This window comes from Euprymna scolopes, chromosome 12 (genome assembly GCF_053919585.1).
Source record: "Euprymna scolopes isolate OS-2025 chromosome 12, ASM5391958v1, whole genome shotgun sequence".
Taxonomy (NCBI): Eukaryota; Metazoa; Mollusca; class Cephalopoda; order Sepiida; family Sepiolidae; genus Euprymna; species Euprymna scolopes.
Window position 1 is genome coordinate 13,008,151 of NC_136493.1, and position 17,500 is coordinate 13,025,650.

Below are 17,500 nucleotides of genomic sequence, written 5' to 3' on the forward strand. Positions count from 1 at the left end.
AGTGTTTATGCATGTGTACGTGTAGTGTTTATGCATATGTACGTGTAGTGTTTATGCAGGTGTACGTGTAGTGTTTATGCATGTGTACGTGTAGTGTTTATGCAGGTGTACGTGTAGTGTTTATGCATGTGTACGTGTAGTCTTTATGCACGTGTACATGTAGTGTTTATGCATGTGTACGTGTAGTGTTTATGCATGTGTACGTGTAGTGTTTATGCATGTGTGCATGTAGTGTTTATGCATGTGTACATGTAGTGTTTATGCATGTGTACATGTAGTGTTTATGCATGTGTACGTGTAGTGTTTATGCATATGTACGTGTAGTGTTTATGCAGGTGTACGTGTAGTGTTTATGCATGTGTACGTGTAGTGTTTATGCACGTGTACATGTAGTGTTTATGCATGTGTACGTGTAGTGTTTATGCAGGTCTTTTTATAGTTGCTTCTTCTCGTCGTTGTTTCATTGTTGATCAGCTGTTTTACTAAGACGCGTAAACTATTCATGTATGAAAACACAATGGGACTTTGCTGAATTTTCAAGTTTTTAGAGAAAATTTACTTATGTAGAGAAAGACTACATAACTAATTAATTACTTGACTTAATCGATCTTAACTTAGTTTTCTTACTTGAGAATTGGAAGACGCAGTCGGACAGAGGCATCAGTAACTTTCAGCATAGATTATCTCTACATCATTTGCGTATCATATTCGTTAATCTAGGCCCAGAGATCACTCGCGGATAAGAGTTAATGAGTGTAAAGTACTCAATAGGACAATATCGTGGTAATCGTTAGTAGGGGAAATTTGGTAAATTGGATTACTTTATGTGACGACTCATCAAGCACTTGTTTACGTTAGACTTGAAGATTACCATATTGTAGTCAGCTGAAAAGCAGTGACACGGAAGAGAGTTCTACAGGTAGGTAGTTCTACAAAAGAAGCTTTATTCATGGAATCCACGTTTAGATATAGGCACATGAAGAGTGGGAGAGATTATTGATAGTGGTTTCAGCTAGACAAGTGTTTTCTCGTGAAAGTTTGGCAAATGGGGATGATAGATTGGAGCTCAGACGAGCATTTGCCATGAAAATAGCGATAGAGCAGAGACAGGCTCACAACGTTTCTTCTGTAGGAAAGCGATTACAGAGAAGAGAAAATGGCATCCCCCACTAAGCTACGAAGTCTATTTTGAACTTTGTCAAGGCAGGATAGAATGCTTCGAGCAGCTCTTGCCCAGATGTAGTAACAATAACTCATCCTTGGACGTACTTGCCTTTTATACAAGTAGAGAATTACATCAGCAGTGAGATATCTATTGCAGCGGTAGAATGATTCCACCATTTTTCCAGCGACTTTGGCAATGGATTTGTGGTATGTGTTCCATTTCAAATCAGGAGTAAAGGTCAAACCCAAAAGCTTTTCATAACATGGAGTCTCCCTAAAATGAGAGCTATTCATTTTAATTGATGCCAGTCGGGGATCAGAGGGTTGATGATGGAAAGCTTGGTTTTAGATGCATTAAAATTAATCAGCCACTCCTTTGCCCCATTGCACTATGTGCTCAAAATCAGAGGAGAGAGAATCAAAGAGATTTTGATCATTTGCGGCCTTTGAAGAGTTGCCATAGATGGTAGTATGAGATAAATAAACTATTAATGCATGAAAACAGAAAGAGACTTTGCTGATTTTTCAAAGTTATTTTTGGAGAGAGAATTTACTTGTAGAGAGAAAGGCTACATAACTAATTAATTACTTGAGTTAGTCTACCTGTACTTAGTTTTCTTACTCGAAAATTGAGAGACACAGTCGGACAGAGGCATCGGTAACTTTCAGTATAGATTATCTCTACATCATTTGCGTATTTCATTCAGTAGACTTCCGTTATCTGGAGATCGGAATGAAATACCTTAAGTTATAACAGCCAATAAACTTATATAATTTTAACCGTATCAGATGGAAAAAACGTCTCTATAACAAGACACTAGTCTGTCGTCATTAAGACTGGTATCTATTTATCTGGGCAGAGTGTTTGCTTATAACATCTGGTATTCCCAAACGGTCACTCATCCAAGTAATGACAAGGTTCAATGTAGCTTAACTTCGGTGATCTAATGAGAACCAATATTTGAATGTAATTTACCCATAAACTCTAGTAGATATGAATACATCTCTCTCCTAACCATGGAAGAAATAGTAGAGTAGGCTGGGCTCTAATTCTTCTCCAAATATCTCAGCATTGCCTCAAGTTGTCATTGATTTTTTTCCTTGCCATTGGGTTTTAACAATGCTGAACCAGAAGTGTGATTGATGATTATGCAACACTTGTTTCACTTTGAACTCCTCAACACACGTGTACTTTTCCTGACACTATACAGTGTCTCTCCAAAATCAAGGTGATTCACTTAGGATAAACACTCGTCTGTACAAATCAGAGCCCAGCTTAGAAGTCAAGCATAAATTCAAAATACGTTAATGGCGATTCGATGATGATGATGATGATGATGATGATGATGAGCAGCAGCAGCATCGTTCATTCATTTCGTATGAATCAGATAATTATTTGACGTTTCAGAATTTTTCAAATGAGGAATGGTTATTCGTATTATTTTGGCTCCGGGTCTGACAAAATACACCTGAAGGAAGTCGGAGGTTACATCGAACAAAACGTTCTAAAAATGACACTTAAGATGAGAAAAGTAGTGCAATGAATCCAATGATAATTATTGTTGGTATTGATTTTCTCGATATTTTTCTAATTAGAATTCGTAACAATGGTGACCCTGACAAAATAATAATAATAGTAATAATAATAATAATAATAATAATAATAATAATAATAATAATAATAATAATAATAATAATAATAAATAAATAAATAATGGCGTGCATAATTAAAAATTGAAAAGGAAGGGAAACTTCTTTTTCTCTCTCTCACACACACACACTCACACACACACGCACACACACAGTGAAAACTTTTCTTTAAAAACAAACAAAAAGATGGACGGAATTTTTTTTTCTTGCCTAAAACTAAAAAGAAATAATAAAACAAATATCGGAGAAGAAATTATGTTACACAAGTTTCTTTAAGGTCTACCAGCAAAAATTTATCCAGTGATTGTCCCACAAAAAGAATTAACTCCCGCACAACTAGGAAAACTGATGAATTTATGCTGATTAACGTATACAAAACAGCATTTATCGCTCAGCAGGCTGCAAAATAAAAGAAAATGAATAAGGATAAAAATGTCGGATCTATTCTGGGGGAAATAAAACCATATTTTCTGGAATAGAAAATTTATGTGTGTAGCGCACATGGCTTAAGATAAAGAATTTTAATATAAAAATGCTACTCAACTCGTAGCCACCTACCTCTACTCTAAGCAACATCGAGTATTCATAGGAAGGTTTCTAACATTCCTAATTGAAAGTGTTTCTGTGGAAGAAACTAAATTCGAACTTGGTACAGACAGGTTGTCAGTTCGTGTCATTAACCACTTAAACATTACCATCTCTATGTTGCCGTTAATGTTGTCACAGGCAATGATGACAAGACACTTAGACGATTAGTACGTACCTGTGTTTATGACTCCAGGGTTCCTTTGGATCCAGAAAGGAATTGCTAGGCCCATCAAAAGAGAGGATCCGATGATGAAAAGGTTCCGTGAGGAATCCAAACTGACATATCGCAAGTTGGAGATTCCCACTGCCGCCACCATTCCTAAGAAATAAAAAGAAAATGAGTGTCACAGAAAAATGGTTAAATCAATTGTTTGTTAGTAGTAAATTGTTTTTATTTTTTTAATTTTTTTTTTCGCAACAAACAAAGAATATTGCCAATTGGAATATAAGGCTCCCCTATTTGAGATCACGTCTTTTCACATTACATTTAAACTTCAGCAGGTTAGGACAGTCAGGGAAGCAGGAAACAGTGAAGGAATGCCAAAGTCTAGAAGTCCGAGGAAACAACCTATTAGAGGAGAAGGCTTTCCGGCATCTATGGGCTTCAACAGTGAATGGGTAAGATTTTGCTGCTTGTCAGGTTAGTCAGGAGCATGCACGTCAAGGGAGCACAAGTGCTGTAAGTTCATCAGAATATATTCCATGAAGATACTTCTAAAACAGACACATGGATAAAACATTGCGATGATGGGACAGAGCTTGCCCAACACACACACACACACACACACACACACACACACGCATATATATATATATGAATAATATATATATGAAAATTAGAATTTCTTTGCTTAGATAAATATATATATATATATATATTATGTAAAATGATTGCAAATATAAGTAAAAATTTAAAAAGACAATAACACTTTTGAAGTCCAAACTGCTTCAAGAATATTTGTAGCATTTTCTCTAATAATTTACTTTCAACTATTTATAAATAATTTACTTTCAAATAAATATATTTGTAAACTCATCAAGAAAAAGCTAAAATTAACAAATTGCTTACACATCATTTCAAGAATAAACAGCTTAAAAATTAATTGCAGCGTTTTCTTTAATAATCTCTTATATAGTAAAATGACTGTAGAAATTCCCCTCTGGGCCAAAGTATCATAGGTTTGCAATAAGAGATGTCACATACTAATTCATTAAGTCTAGCCTATTAGTCACTATCTTAAGTAACTTTAGAACAGCATTAAGGCGTTATAATAAAATGCTCCATTGAATCCTAGAAGCTACACCATCATAATCACAACATATTTAGAGGAAAGAGTTCCTATTTTTCCCTCTTAATATTTATTCCTCCCACTACCACCAGTCAACACCGGAAGAAAGCCTACACTTTTCAAATATTCTAGGTTTACCTCGCCCATAACTGACTCATACAAACACAGATATAGCATTAGCTTTCCTGTATTAAAATAAAAAGATAATAAAGTCTCCCTCGGAAAAATTCCCTTCCTCTGATTGGTTGCCCGCTAATTCTCTTATTCTGGAATTACCTCATTCTAAATGAACACTTCAGAACAATAGATTAAATTCATAAACTTTACTGGTTTTAGTTATTACCTTTTATTGGCAACTATTTAAAAATATTTTTTCTTTGCTTTATCGAAGACATGTATTTTTAGTTTTGTTTGTGTTTTAAAAGTTGCTTGTGTTTTAAAAGTTTGCTATTTTCTTACGCTATATCACCATCATATTTACCCACTAACAACAAAGGCTAATCTGCTTTTTCTCCTTTTTTTGCCTATTACGTTTAAAGAGCCTTTGAAAAAAGTATTTCTTTGAGTTCATCAAAACATTTTTTTTTATTCAAATTTTTTCCCGTTTGCTCGCCGTGTCTCTTGCTCACTGTTTGCACAAAATATATATGCAGCAGTTTAATGAATAATGTTCACTTTTTTTCATTTATATTTTCATACTTTTCATCTGTGGGCATTCATTATACTCTTTTTGGGGTAATTCATTTCTGAAGCGCAATGAAATAATCATGTGATTATTTAGAAACCAATTACAAACTTCAGAAGGGGATAGTGTTTTGCAACTATTGCACACTTTCACCTGACAAATTAATAACAGATGCTGTCAAAAACAAATGTTACATGATAAGGGCTGTCCCCTTTTCATGTAAGTATAAAAATAGAGTGATTTAGTTAAAATGAAAATGAAATAGAATAGACGAAATTCGAACTTCGTAATTTAGGTTTAGAAATAGATTACGAGAGAGAATTAGCAAATGGAATGTGAAAACAAACCATTGTTTAGATTAGAGATAAAATAGTTTTAAGAAAAGAATGTGCATTGCCAATTCTGTTATGAAAAATCAATTGAAGAATGCAACTATAAGATAATTTAATAAACATGTTTTTAACATATTGGAAATATAGGTTACTGGGAATATAGGTTAAAATTCCTTTTGTAAACAAAGGAAAAGTTTTGGACACGCATTTCCAGAACACGTGAAAGAAGACACATGTTTTAACATGTATATGACGTCATGGAAAATGGGAAGTTCTCGATATAGTTAGAAACTTTAGAGAAACTGGGGGAGAAACTGGGAGAGAGTCTGAGGACGACAGACGACAGTCCAGACATGGGATTCGAACGTCTAGAAGCGAGACGGTCACTTTTGAAACTTAGAATGTGAAGCTTTGAATTCTTGACTCTGAAAATCACGACCGGTCGGGAGAAGAAATAAACCCATCATGTGTTTTTATAAACGTCGTCTTTGTGTTGTAATTCTACCAAAAGGTAAAGTGAAAATTGTTATTATATGTCTTGTATATCATGTGTTTTAAAATGTCTTTACATACACGTCTCGACATCTCATATCTACAATGTGAACACTAAGACTGTCTGAACACTGTTTCCTCACTCTAAGAGCTGCTACACTTCTAAGTATTAACATTTAATATATATGAATCTCTTTATAACACGAACAATCTCTCTTACAACATCTCTCTCTCTCTCTAAGACACAACAACAAACTCTTAATAAGACTCTCTAAGCATCACTTTTAATAAGACTTAACAACGAACAATAATAATAATAACAAACAACAATAATAATAATAATTAACTATATAACACAAACGTTACTACAGGAAGCAATAGTGCTAAAACCAAATGCAAACATTCAAATTATCCTAATGTTATATAAATACTGGCAATTTATTTTGAACGATTCAGCATGTAAATATACATGCACAATTAAAAACAAATTATACATAACGTCTTTGAACTCTTGAGAATCGCCAAAAATTTAAACAGTAAATACTGGAACCCTAACAATTTTGCTGTTTAGCTCTAACAAGAAATTATTGACATTTTAACACGCATTGTTAACTCTTTCTTTGAACACAAGGAACTAACATAAAATGTAATCAAACACATATTGCTCTTTCCTTGCTCGGACGGAACGCCTTCAAAATGTAAACACAGCACTGGTGTGAGAATGTAAATACGCACAAAATACCGACACGCCACTACCCCCCCCCCAAAAAAAAACGGCCATAAGGAGTACCCATGTTTAATTTTCGATTATGGAGCGGTTATCAAGACTTTACTGATGCTGTATTTTATTTCTTTTTTCATTTTTTCCCTGTTGACGACTACATTTAATTTTACATTCTTAACTGATTACCAGGGTTACAAAGCTGTAATTTATCACGTCGCCACGTTCTTTTTAGAACTGATTAAACACTTCAAAATAAATCAGGTAGGTTGCAACCAGTATTTGCAGATTATCGCTCCAAACTAACACTAATCGCCAGTAACCAACAGCACTGACAATCACAGACATTAGCTTCCATTAGCTACCACTGGGAAAAATGCCCGACAGTGGAAACCAGATTATTTTATTTGAGCCACGGCCGCTAGTGTCCCCTAATTTCCAGTGACGGCAGTGGCCATCTACAACAACCGTAGTTTAATTTGTTTTTGAGGGTTCTGTTCTGGATCTGTCATGCTTCCACCGGGCAACGCCGGTTAACAGGTCCTGCTGGTAATAATAATAATAATAATAATAATAATAATAATAAGAAGAAGAAGAAGAAGAAGAAGAAGAAGGAGAAGGAGGAGGAGGGGGAGGAGGAGGAGGAGGAGGAGGAGGAGGAAATAAGAAAACTTCCATCGTGCCAATCATTATAGGTGCGTTTGGCTCAATTCCAGATAATCTTGAGAAACAGTCCAACTTCTTAGAAATCAAGTACAACATCACCATACTCCAGAAATCAGTTCCGGTTGGTACAGCAAACATCCTACGCCAGATGTTTTCCATCTAATTGACTCTTTGTCTATGCTCACAAGTAGGTACGGGCAAAAATGGACGGACAACGATAGGAGGACCTAGTTTTGAAAGCCGATTAATCATAATTTTTTTGGGGGGGGTTCCGACTACTTTTTGATTGTGTTTGAAAGATTAGAGACTAAACTTAATTTCCAATCTACACGTGAAAAAAAAAGTTATGAAAAATGTTTTCACGGCGAGCTACTCGCTTCAGCTAAATTTGAAGTTAAATAAATTCATTGTAAAAATCCTTTAAAAGATAAATATTAGTTTTCTGTGTCTATTTCAAATATAATTAGTAAATTCCTAAAATATTGAATTAAATAAAAAAAAAACACCTTGTGTGTACAAAACATAAATTAATTAGTCCAAAAAACCGAGTAATTCTGCCGTTCGCAAAACGCGACAAACTAAAATTTTTCTAAACACGGAAAATACGGAGCCCCAAAATTTCTGCCAGTCGAAAGACTGTGAAAATGACGTCATGTAATTAAAAGGGAGGAAGAGGGTGATAATTTTTCCTCAGATGTGCATCCGTACATTCTTATTCTGAACGTTTGTACAAATTTTTCCATTTTTTAATTTAATTATTTTTCTATGTTCCTGTTTTTAAATTATTTTTTTAATTATTGTTCAATATTATATAACAAATATGTTACGCCGAAAGTTTCACATGCTTGTTAAAATCTTGCATATAAAAATTATGCGAGACATGTAATTAAACAAAAAAAGTAGAAATATTTTATGCAATTATAATTTATTGTGTGAAAATGTTAAATAAACAATGCTTAATTCAATGGTAATATCGGTAGTTCGAGAAATTCATTTTTCTTCGAGTTATATCGAATTCATTAATACGGACTTTAGGGTTATTTTTCGTGATTTTCCTGTAAAAATTATTTTATTTTATTTTTTTTTGTTACAAATTAAGATGATTTATTTATATAAAAAAAGCAAAAATAAATTCTTGCGTTTTTTATTTACTACTGAAAACCATAACTTTAGTAAAAGCATTTTATGTTTAAACAAAATAATACATTTCCACTATTATTTAAATAAAAAAATAATGGGTTCATTATATTCCGCGATCATTATTTTATAAATACTGAACATTTTATTTAAATTGGTTAATTTCCTGATTTAAAAAAAAAATTGTGCGTGAATTTTTAAGTAAAGGGAGGGAACAAAATGTTTATACATTTTAAGCATCGGCATTCATTTTGCACGTACTTAGTCATTAGCTTTGATGTATAAGCCTATTCTTGAGTGAAAAAAAAAACGGTAAAACGCTATGAAGTTAACAAAAATAAATAAATAAATAAATAAATAAATAAATAATAATAATAATAATAATAATAATAATAATAATAATAATAACGTCACACCGATAAAAAGGACACATATCTCTAAATAAAGAAAGTTAAGAGTCACCCACCCCTCTTTGAACTGGGTTACGCCCTTTATGACTAGAGAGTTCTAGGGAGAGATGGAAAGCAAGATGGCGATATCGCCGAACATTCAATATCGTTTGTAAATGTTTTAATGTCTCTACCGTGAATAAAATGTGTTAAAATCCAAATAAGCCTGTATACTTGTTATTTTAATATCCAACGGTCCTGACATGACATTTCTCCGAACGCAGCAGCAGCAGCAGCAGCAGCAGCAGCAGCAGCAGCAGCAACAACAACAACAACAACAACAACAACAACAACAATAATAATAATAATAATAATAATAATAATAATCATAATAATCATAATAAAAATATTTTTGTAAAGTAATAAGAAAAAAGTCAAAATTGAAGCCAAATTAAAAAAAAAATCAAATGCAACTTTTTTAGGCCAAACTACTTTAACTCCCCCCCCCCCAAAAAAAAACAGCCAAATTCGCAAAATTTGGCCTTAGAAAAAAAAAAAGCTGGCAACCCTGGAGCAAGACGAAAAACAGGAGTCACCTTTACTCTCATCCTGATCTGACGTAATATTTACTTCACTCGACTGGGTCGTGTAGGAAAAGCAAAGGAACAAACAAACAAACAAAAAAACAGATACGTCCATCTGCGATTATAATATTTTGCAGATATAAGACTGCGACTGCGCTTACCAAAAAGCGATAAGTAGACGCCACCAACAACTGGTTGTGGAATTGTCACAAACAAGGCACCCATTTTACCAAAGCAGCTAAGCACTATCATTACAATGGCGCCAACTTGAACAACTCGCCGGCTTCCAACCTGTCAAGGAAGAAAATACATAGATATATAAGTAAATGCACAAAGCTTTATAGATCTTACCCGATTGGATAACGTTTTTAAAACACAGGCAAAAATAAAATATCTTGTTTATTTATTATATACAATATATACAGGGGGTGCAAAAGTAGGTATACAGTGGTCAAAAAAAGAAAAAACGTATAAAGTTTAAGGCATTTATTATACAGACAAACAAATGTTGCATAAACAAGTAATAATTAGCACGTATAATAAGGAACACATGTAATAGGAAGCCCTATTTCCGCAGGTATTCAAATTGCTTGCAGTCAGCGTTAACACATTGCTCTAATCGAGAACGAACACTCGTGCACACTCTAGAACAAAGATCTTTATCAGCATCAATTTCCTGACAAGCTTCCAAAATGAACTGAATCATGTTTTCGACAGTGCGAGGCTTGCGTGCAAAAACCTTATCTTTTACTGTGCCCCCAAAAAAGAAATCCATAGGAGTTAAATCTGGCGAGCATGGTGGCCAGTCGATAGCGCCACGGCGTCCAATCCATCTGTTGGGAAATTTTAAGTCAAGTAGTGCTCGCACAGTGAGCGCAAAATGAGGTGGGGCCCCGTCTTGTTGAAAATAAAAATCATCATTTTGGTATTGTTCACGTACTTGGGGTATTATTGTATCCTGCAACATGTTTAAGTACACAGTTTGATCAATGCTTGTGTGAAGAATAATGGGGCCAACAACACCTTTGCAAGAAAGCCCGGCCCATACTGTTACCCCGGGTTGATTGAGTTTTTTTTCAATAGTGATGCGAGGGTTTTCGGTTGCATAATAAACGCAATTGTGTCGATTAACGGCACCTGATAATTTAAAGTTTGCTTCGTCAGACCATACAATTTTATTTAGAATACCGTTACCTTCAAGTTCCTCGCTCAGGATGTTTTCAGAAAATTGTAAACGATGATCCGAGTCATCTTCCAATAAACCATGTATCAATCGAGGCGTGTACATCTTTAGACCGGCACGATTCATCAGGCGCCCCAATGATCTACGCTAAATACCAAGTTCAGATGAGGCTCTGTATTTCGATTTCTGTGGGCTCTGAGTAAATGCCTGTGCAACTTTGTATTCATTTTCTTGCGTGGTCACAGTAATTGGTCGACCACTTCTCGGTGCATTGTGGATACTCCCTGTCTGTTCAAATTTGTCACATAAACCGTGAGCCTTGTTGGGGGAGGTGTTGCAAAAGTTTTGACCCACTTTTCTCTTACGCGTTCACTATTTTCTGTCTTCCAGTATTGTTTTAATATCCATTTTCGCTGTTCGTCAGTCAAATTACCGGCCATGGTTAAATTGCCAATTTAACTGAAAAAATAAAAATAAATGATTCAAAGTACATGCACTTTAATCGAAAGGAAATTTAATTAATAAAAACAAAAGACTAAAAGTATATGCATTTTTACTTTAAGGTATGTAGCTTTCAGTTCAATAAAATGTCAATAATTTCAATACTGTATACATACTTTTGCACCCCCCTTGTATATATATATATATATATAGTCATCCACATACAGTACTGTTTCGTTGTATCACAACTCATCAGTGCGGCTAGACAAACACCTTTCCCCAGCCGCGGATTGAACCTACAACCATCGCATTGACAGTCGCTAGCTCTCACCATTCGGCTACGAATTAGTGCCGCAAGTATTTCTCCTATAGTGTGTATTAAATCCACACCCTCCCGTATTAATTATGATGAATTAAAACAAAATAAAAAGTGAAAAAGTTAGTTGACCAGTTTCAAACCTCGCTCAACAGAGCTAAAACCGAGTTTAATAACGATTAAAAAAATACATATATGAGATAGAAGTATAGAGGGGAACAAGTGGAGACCCCCCCCCCAAAAAAAAAAACACGAAAAGAATTAGACAGAAACTGCATTAAGAGCTCTGCTGGACCGATTAAAAACGTTGGCCGACCGGGTCTGGCTCACAGGCCATACTTTGGAGATCTCTGATCTATTGATTTCTTGCCCGACATTATCAAAAATCAATCTATATATCTATGAAAGTGAACGTGTCTATGTGTCTGTCTGTGTGTCTGTGTATATTTCCCTACGCAATAACTCTGTCAATTTTTAGTTTACAAACTCGAAATTTGACATACAGGGTACTGAGATTTGGGAAAATCTATGTGGTTGGTTTTCGGCCAGAAATTTGGCTGTTAAGGGGTCAAAGTTCAACGATTTGACATTTGAGAACTCCACCAAACTCCTCCGACAATTTTGGGTCTAAACACTTGAAATTTTAGATATAGGTTCCTTGGACATGGATCTAACTTAATATCTTGTTTGAGCCCAAAATAATAAATGTTAAGGGGTCATAATAGGGGTCAAAGTTTTTAAAAATTGACCTTTTTTTTTTTTTTTTTTTGCTCAACATACACCTCCAAACACCCGGGCAACGTCGGGCACCCATGCTAGTATTCGATAAAATGAATATAATAGGATAAGTGTCAAATTTCCACAAAACTTCAGATAATTACATTTTTAAATACTATTTAAAGCAATTCTGCTTTATAAAATTCAGGGGAGGCAATTCTGGTGTTAAGTATAAAGATAGGGAAAAGGAGAGATGAAATAGCATATCTATTCAGTTTCAAGGAGTCGTTCTCCTGGAAATTATCGTCTGCTTTCGCCTTCATTTATGGGAGAGTGTCAACGGGATTATATAGATACTTTTATTCCCATCCACAGTGCCCCTTTTTAAGGAGCTGAAATTGTTCCCACTTTAAATATTTTTTCATAATTATTAAATATTATTCTTGAAAAAAAAAAAGCTCCAGTTTGTAGTAGAATGGGGCCAAAAGTAGATGTGTTTAAATTTTTTTTTTTTTTTGTATCAACGATTATGTAACCCAATGCATGTTTTTGTGTTGTTTTTATTCTGGTATATACATTATATTTGTATTTTATACTTTATTTAATTTGATTTCGTGCCTGTTGATATTTTTACGAAACTACCATTAATTTTGAATAAAAAGCAGTGCTAGCTCCTTTTGACGGATGTCACAGAATTCTACGTGAAAATCTTTCATTTCAAATCCTATCGACTAGGAGAGTGGACGTGTGCTTCATTGCCTGCCGTGGACAAGGATTCCTGAGCCGTTTCTTCTGGAAGAATAACCCTATAAGAAGAAAACATTGGTCGCGACGAGGTGAACTTTTCCCTACAACTTAAAGTTGTATACGCAGCGACGGAACGTGCGTTTTTGAAGGAAAGAAATTTGAAATAATTTCTGAGCCTTTAGACTGATAGTTTAAAAAGACTGCAGACTATTTACAAACTTGTGAGTACATTCCATAGAATTTATTAAATTTATTGTATGCATTGTTTTTTTTTTTTTTGCACATAATAATGGTCGTCGTTCATTGAAGTGACGTTTATAATTTATGAACCAGTTTGTTTTTATGAAAGTGTGCAATGTTTTATTACTTGGCGTGTTTTTTTTGTTTTTGTTTTTGAATGCCTGCAAGGGGAATATCTGTAAATAAAATCTTTTTTTTTTTCATTGAAGGAAGACCTCTTTCAACTTTATTTATTTACCGCCTCCTTGAGTGGATTATACATTTCCCGTCGAATTTATCTGAATATGAATAAATTTCTGACAGATTGTCATATTTAATACTGCTAAGACGAAGCTCCTTTCTATCAACAATCATAAGAATCCTTTTCAGGCATCGATTTTTAGATAAATTTTAGATATGGTCCCAAACAAGAGTCTCTAATCTACTAAGTCCTACACTGTTTACCAAGTTTCAACTCCTGTCTCATCCCCATATTTGTAACACTTGACCAAGCCGTGTGCGAGGTGACGTCACAGCGAGGAAAAAGAACAGAAAAAGATTATAAAAGAGAGAAATAGATGTATTAGACACATGGACCGAGAGCGACAGGCAAAGACACATCCTAAACATTGTTGGACAAAGACATAGTACCACATGTTGGACACAGCAGATTCTATTTAAGCACTTCAGAGTACGAGAAATCTTTTGAACAAGAGGCAAGGCGTTATTCTAGCAAGTACCTGTAAATAAATATCTGTTGTTTCACTGAAAAAAGAGTGAGTCTAATCATTTCCTTGTCTTTGTTTCATTGCGACTGTCTGCATACAACGTGTGGGTCCCGAGTGAAGACATGTAACAACTATGTTACACACGATTGCATCTCTAGGCTTGCCCTAGAAAAAGGTTTAACAATTCTGCACATAAGCTCTGAAACAGAAATATGGTGATGGCAGGTTTTGTGAGAAGAGACACAAATTCATACAATTTTAGAGCGATTTTAATAGCTAAGCAATAATGACTAATAATGCAACAAGCAAAAGGTAATTGTTCAAAAAAGAGAAAGGTGTTAGGTTTGCAAGAATGTGTTTCACGAGAACTTATCTGGATAAAGCGTTCAGGTAACATATTTCATGTATGCATACCCTAATTCTGACTCTTTTCCTGTGGAAGTAAAGGCTTTTCTGTCTGGACTTTTGCTGCAATGCAAGCGGGAAATCGGAGGTGAATGATGACTTACTTCTGTCGTCTAGGGTTCTGTCGAGAAATAGTCAACCAGTTCAAGATGTAGTGGTGAAGAAGGAGCGGGATGGCTTCCAGTGCGTCCCATTGATTGCTTTTGTCACCAAAGTCCAGCTGTTGTCCTGCTAGGTTTGAAAAGAGGCTGGAATACAATTTGCAAGGGTTTTTTATAGGCTGGCTCATGTGACCTCTAAGGGAGTAGAGATTGAAATCCTCGTTAGCCAATCCATGGGACAAGGAAACAACTAATGAGTGCAGAAGAAAAATAAATTCCAATAATATTAGTTGTAGGGGGGGGGGAATGAATCCGAATATGTGTTTTACCTTGGTTGTGGTTATTTTGAAAACTTTGTTCTAGGTTGAGACATATCTGTGGACCTTATTTAAAACTAGCTAGGGTACCCGGCATTGCTCGGGTGTGTTGAGGTGATGTAGTAAGTAACTCAGGTAGGCAGCCTGAGAGGTGTTAAAACAAAAGATAGTAGCAGCAGGGGTGGGGAATCAAAACAACAGCTCGGGTGGAGAGAGATGTTAAAAAAAAGTGGTAGTAGGCAGGCAGGCTCGAACCCGTAACGTGAAAGAGAATAAGAAGGTTAAAAAAAAAAAAAACATCTCAGCTGATGCGTCCATGGCGAATCTGGAAGTCGCGAGTATTGTAATTAAAGCTAGTCAACCAAACGGAGACGATGACTTGCGAAAATGTCGACGAAAAATGCAACTCCTCCTTGTAGAAAACTGCCCAGTTGAGCGTGAAGGAATTAATGTTTTTGGCTAATTTTTCGATATTTGTTGTCTGAAAGACTACGGTTTAAAATGATACCAGTTTCGTCACAGTCCGACGTGTCTATGGGAAGTTTTTGCGAGATGTACCAACACACACATACACACACATGTACATTTATATTTTTTATATATTATTTTATTTATATTTTATATATTAGACTAGCGGGAGTACCCGGCGTTGCCCAGGTGTGTCAAAAAAAAAGTAGGCGACCCATATGGAGAGAGGTGTAAAAGAAAAAACGTGGTAGCAGGCTCAAACTCGTAATGCGAAGGAGCTGCCCATCATTGCCCGGGTGTGGAGCTGTAGTGTTACAAAAAAAAGTGGTAGTAGCGGGAGTGCCTGGCGTTGCCCGTGTGTGTAGATGATGTAGTAAGGAACCCCAGGGGTTGTAAATACAAAGTGGTAGTAGCGAGGGGGGGGGGATCAAAATACCAGTAGGCAACCCGGGTAAAGAGCGGTTTAAAAAAAAAAAGAAAAAACTGGAAGTAGGCAGTCAGGCTCGAACCCGTAACGCAAAAGAAAAAAAGTTAAAAAAACATGTGACGTCTTTGCTGATGTCTCTGTAGCACGACCGGAAGTCCCAAGCATTGAAATTAAGTGTAGTCAATCCAACTGAGATAATGACTTTGCAAAAATGTTGACACAAAAACCAACCCCTCCTTGTACAAAACTGCTCAGTTGAGGGTGAAGGAATGCATGTTTTTGGTAAATTTTTCGATATTTGTTTTGACAAACTCCTGGATCTGACCTTTACTCCTGATCTAAAATGGAACACTTACATCAAATCCGTTGCTAAAATTGCTGGAAAAATGATGGGATCATTCTATTGCTCCAGCAGATGTCTAACTGCTGATGCAATTTTCTACATAAGAGCTACGTACGTCCAAGGATGGAGTACTGTTTCTACATCTGGCCAAGAGCTACTAGAAAGACCTTGGCCTGCCTTGACAGAGTTAAAATGGACTTTGTAGTCTAGTGAGAGATGCCCTTTTCTCTTCCCTGCCACCTGTTTCTCACAGAAGAGATGCTGTGAGCCTGTCTGTGCTTTATCGTTATTTTCATGGCAAGTGCTCGTTTGAACTCCAATCTACTGTCCCACCCCCCGTCGACAAACTTTCATGAAAAAAAAATCGTCTAGTTGAAATAACTATCAATAATTTCCCCCACTTTTTATCTGTGCCTAAACCTAAACGTAGATTTCATGAACAAAGCTTCTTTCTTAGAACTGCACACCTGTGGAACTCTCTTCCGTTTCCCTGCTTTCTAGCTGACAACAGTATCGTCATCTTCAAGTCCAATGTAAACAAGTTCTTGATGAGCCGTTCTCCTTAAGTAATTCAATTTACCAAATTTCCACTACTAATGATGACTACGATATTGTCACATTGTCTACTGTACACTCTGTAATCCTTATCCTCGAGTGGGCTTCGCCAATCTTACATTTAATGTTATAGTCACAGCATTGATTAAATTATGTGTGTAGATAATTTGAACATGGTAGACGATCAGTTTAGAGGGGTCAACAGAGTTCAGCCAGGTTTTGGGGAAAGTTTCTTAGCATAGACACTAAGGTTAAGTCAAAATCACGTCAGACGAGGTATATGAAAACGCGAGATTCGTCAGTCAGCGTGGACAATTCATAGCAAAACGATTGGTTTTGAGACGTTCTAAAATCTGTTTTTCACCTCTTTGTTGTTTTTACAGCCTATGAAGAATCCTGCTAAACAAATCATCTTCTTCCTTAATTAATAATTTGATTAGAGTTGCAAAATTGTCCACCATCATGCAGGATCACTTTAAGATGCACGGATCATATTGTGGGAAGCCAGCAATATGATTACTGGAATCCAGTGAGCTCGTTGTTTATATAAAACCTGTTGAATCAAATAAATAAATTAATAAATATATTGGTCGGGGAAGGGGGAGAGTAATGAATCGAGATATCATATGTCTTACCTTAGTGATTCCAATGGCGCCAATATTTTCACTAAAGGAAGTGCTACCGGAAGAAGATCCCCATGCGCCAGCCAATAAACACGTGACTCCTTCTAAGCCGATTGCTATTTGTTGTAAAAAAAAAATTGATTGTTGTTAAATTTTTTAAAAAAGTGTGATTTCATCTTGATCAAAAACAAAAGAAATAATATATATATATAC

At 35.5% G+C, this 17,500-nt stretch overlaps 1 protein-coding gene across 1 annotated transcript in view; it reads right to left on the reverse strand.

Moving 5' to 3' along the window:
• The window catches only part of LOC145291197 (solute carrier family 23 member 1-like), a 133,532-nt gene that overhangs the window by 14,470 nt on the left and 101,562 nt on the right, over positions 1–17,500 (reverse strand). Inside the window, exons 10-12 of the mRNA XM_080136775.1 lie at positions 17,300–17,403; positions 9,859–9,988; positions 3,578–3,721 (exon numbers count right to left, since the gene is read on the reverse strand). Of these exons, the coding sequence (XP_079992901.1) occupies positions 3,578–3,721; positions 9,859–9,988; positions 17,300–17,403 (378 nt within the window). The remainder of the gene's footprint in view (positions 1–3,577; positions 3,722–9,858; positions 9,989–17,299; positions 17,404–17,500) is intronic.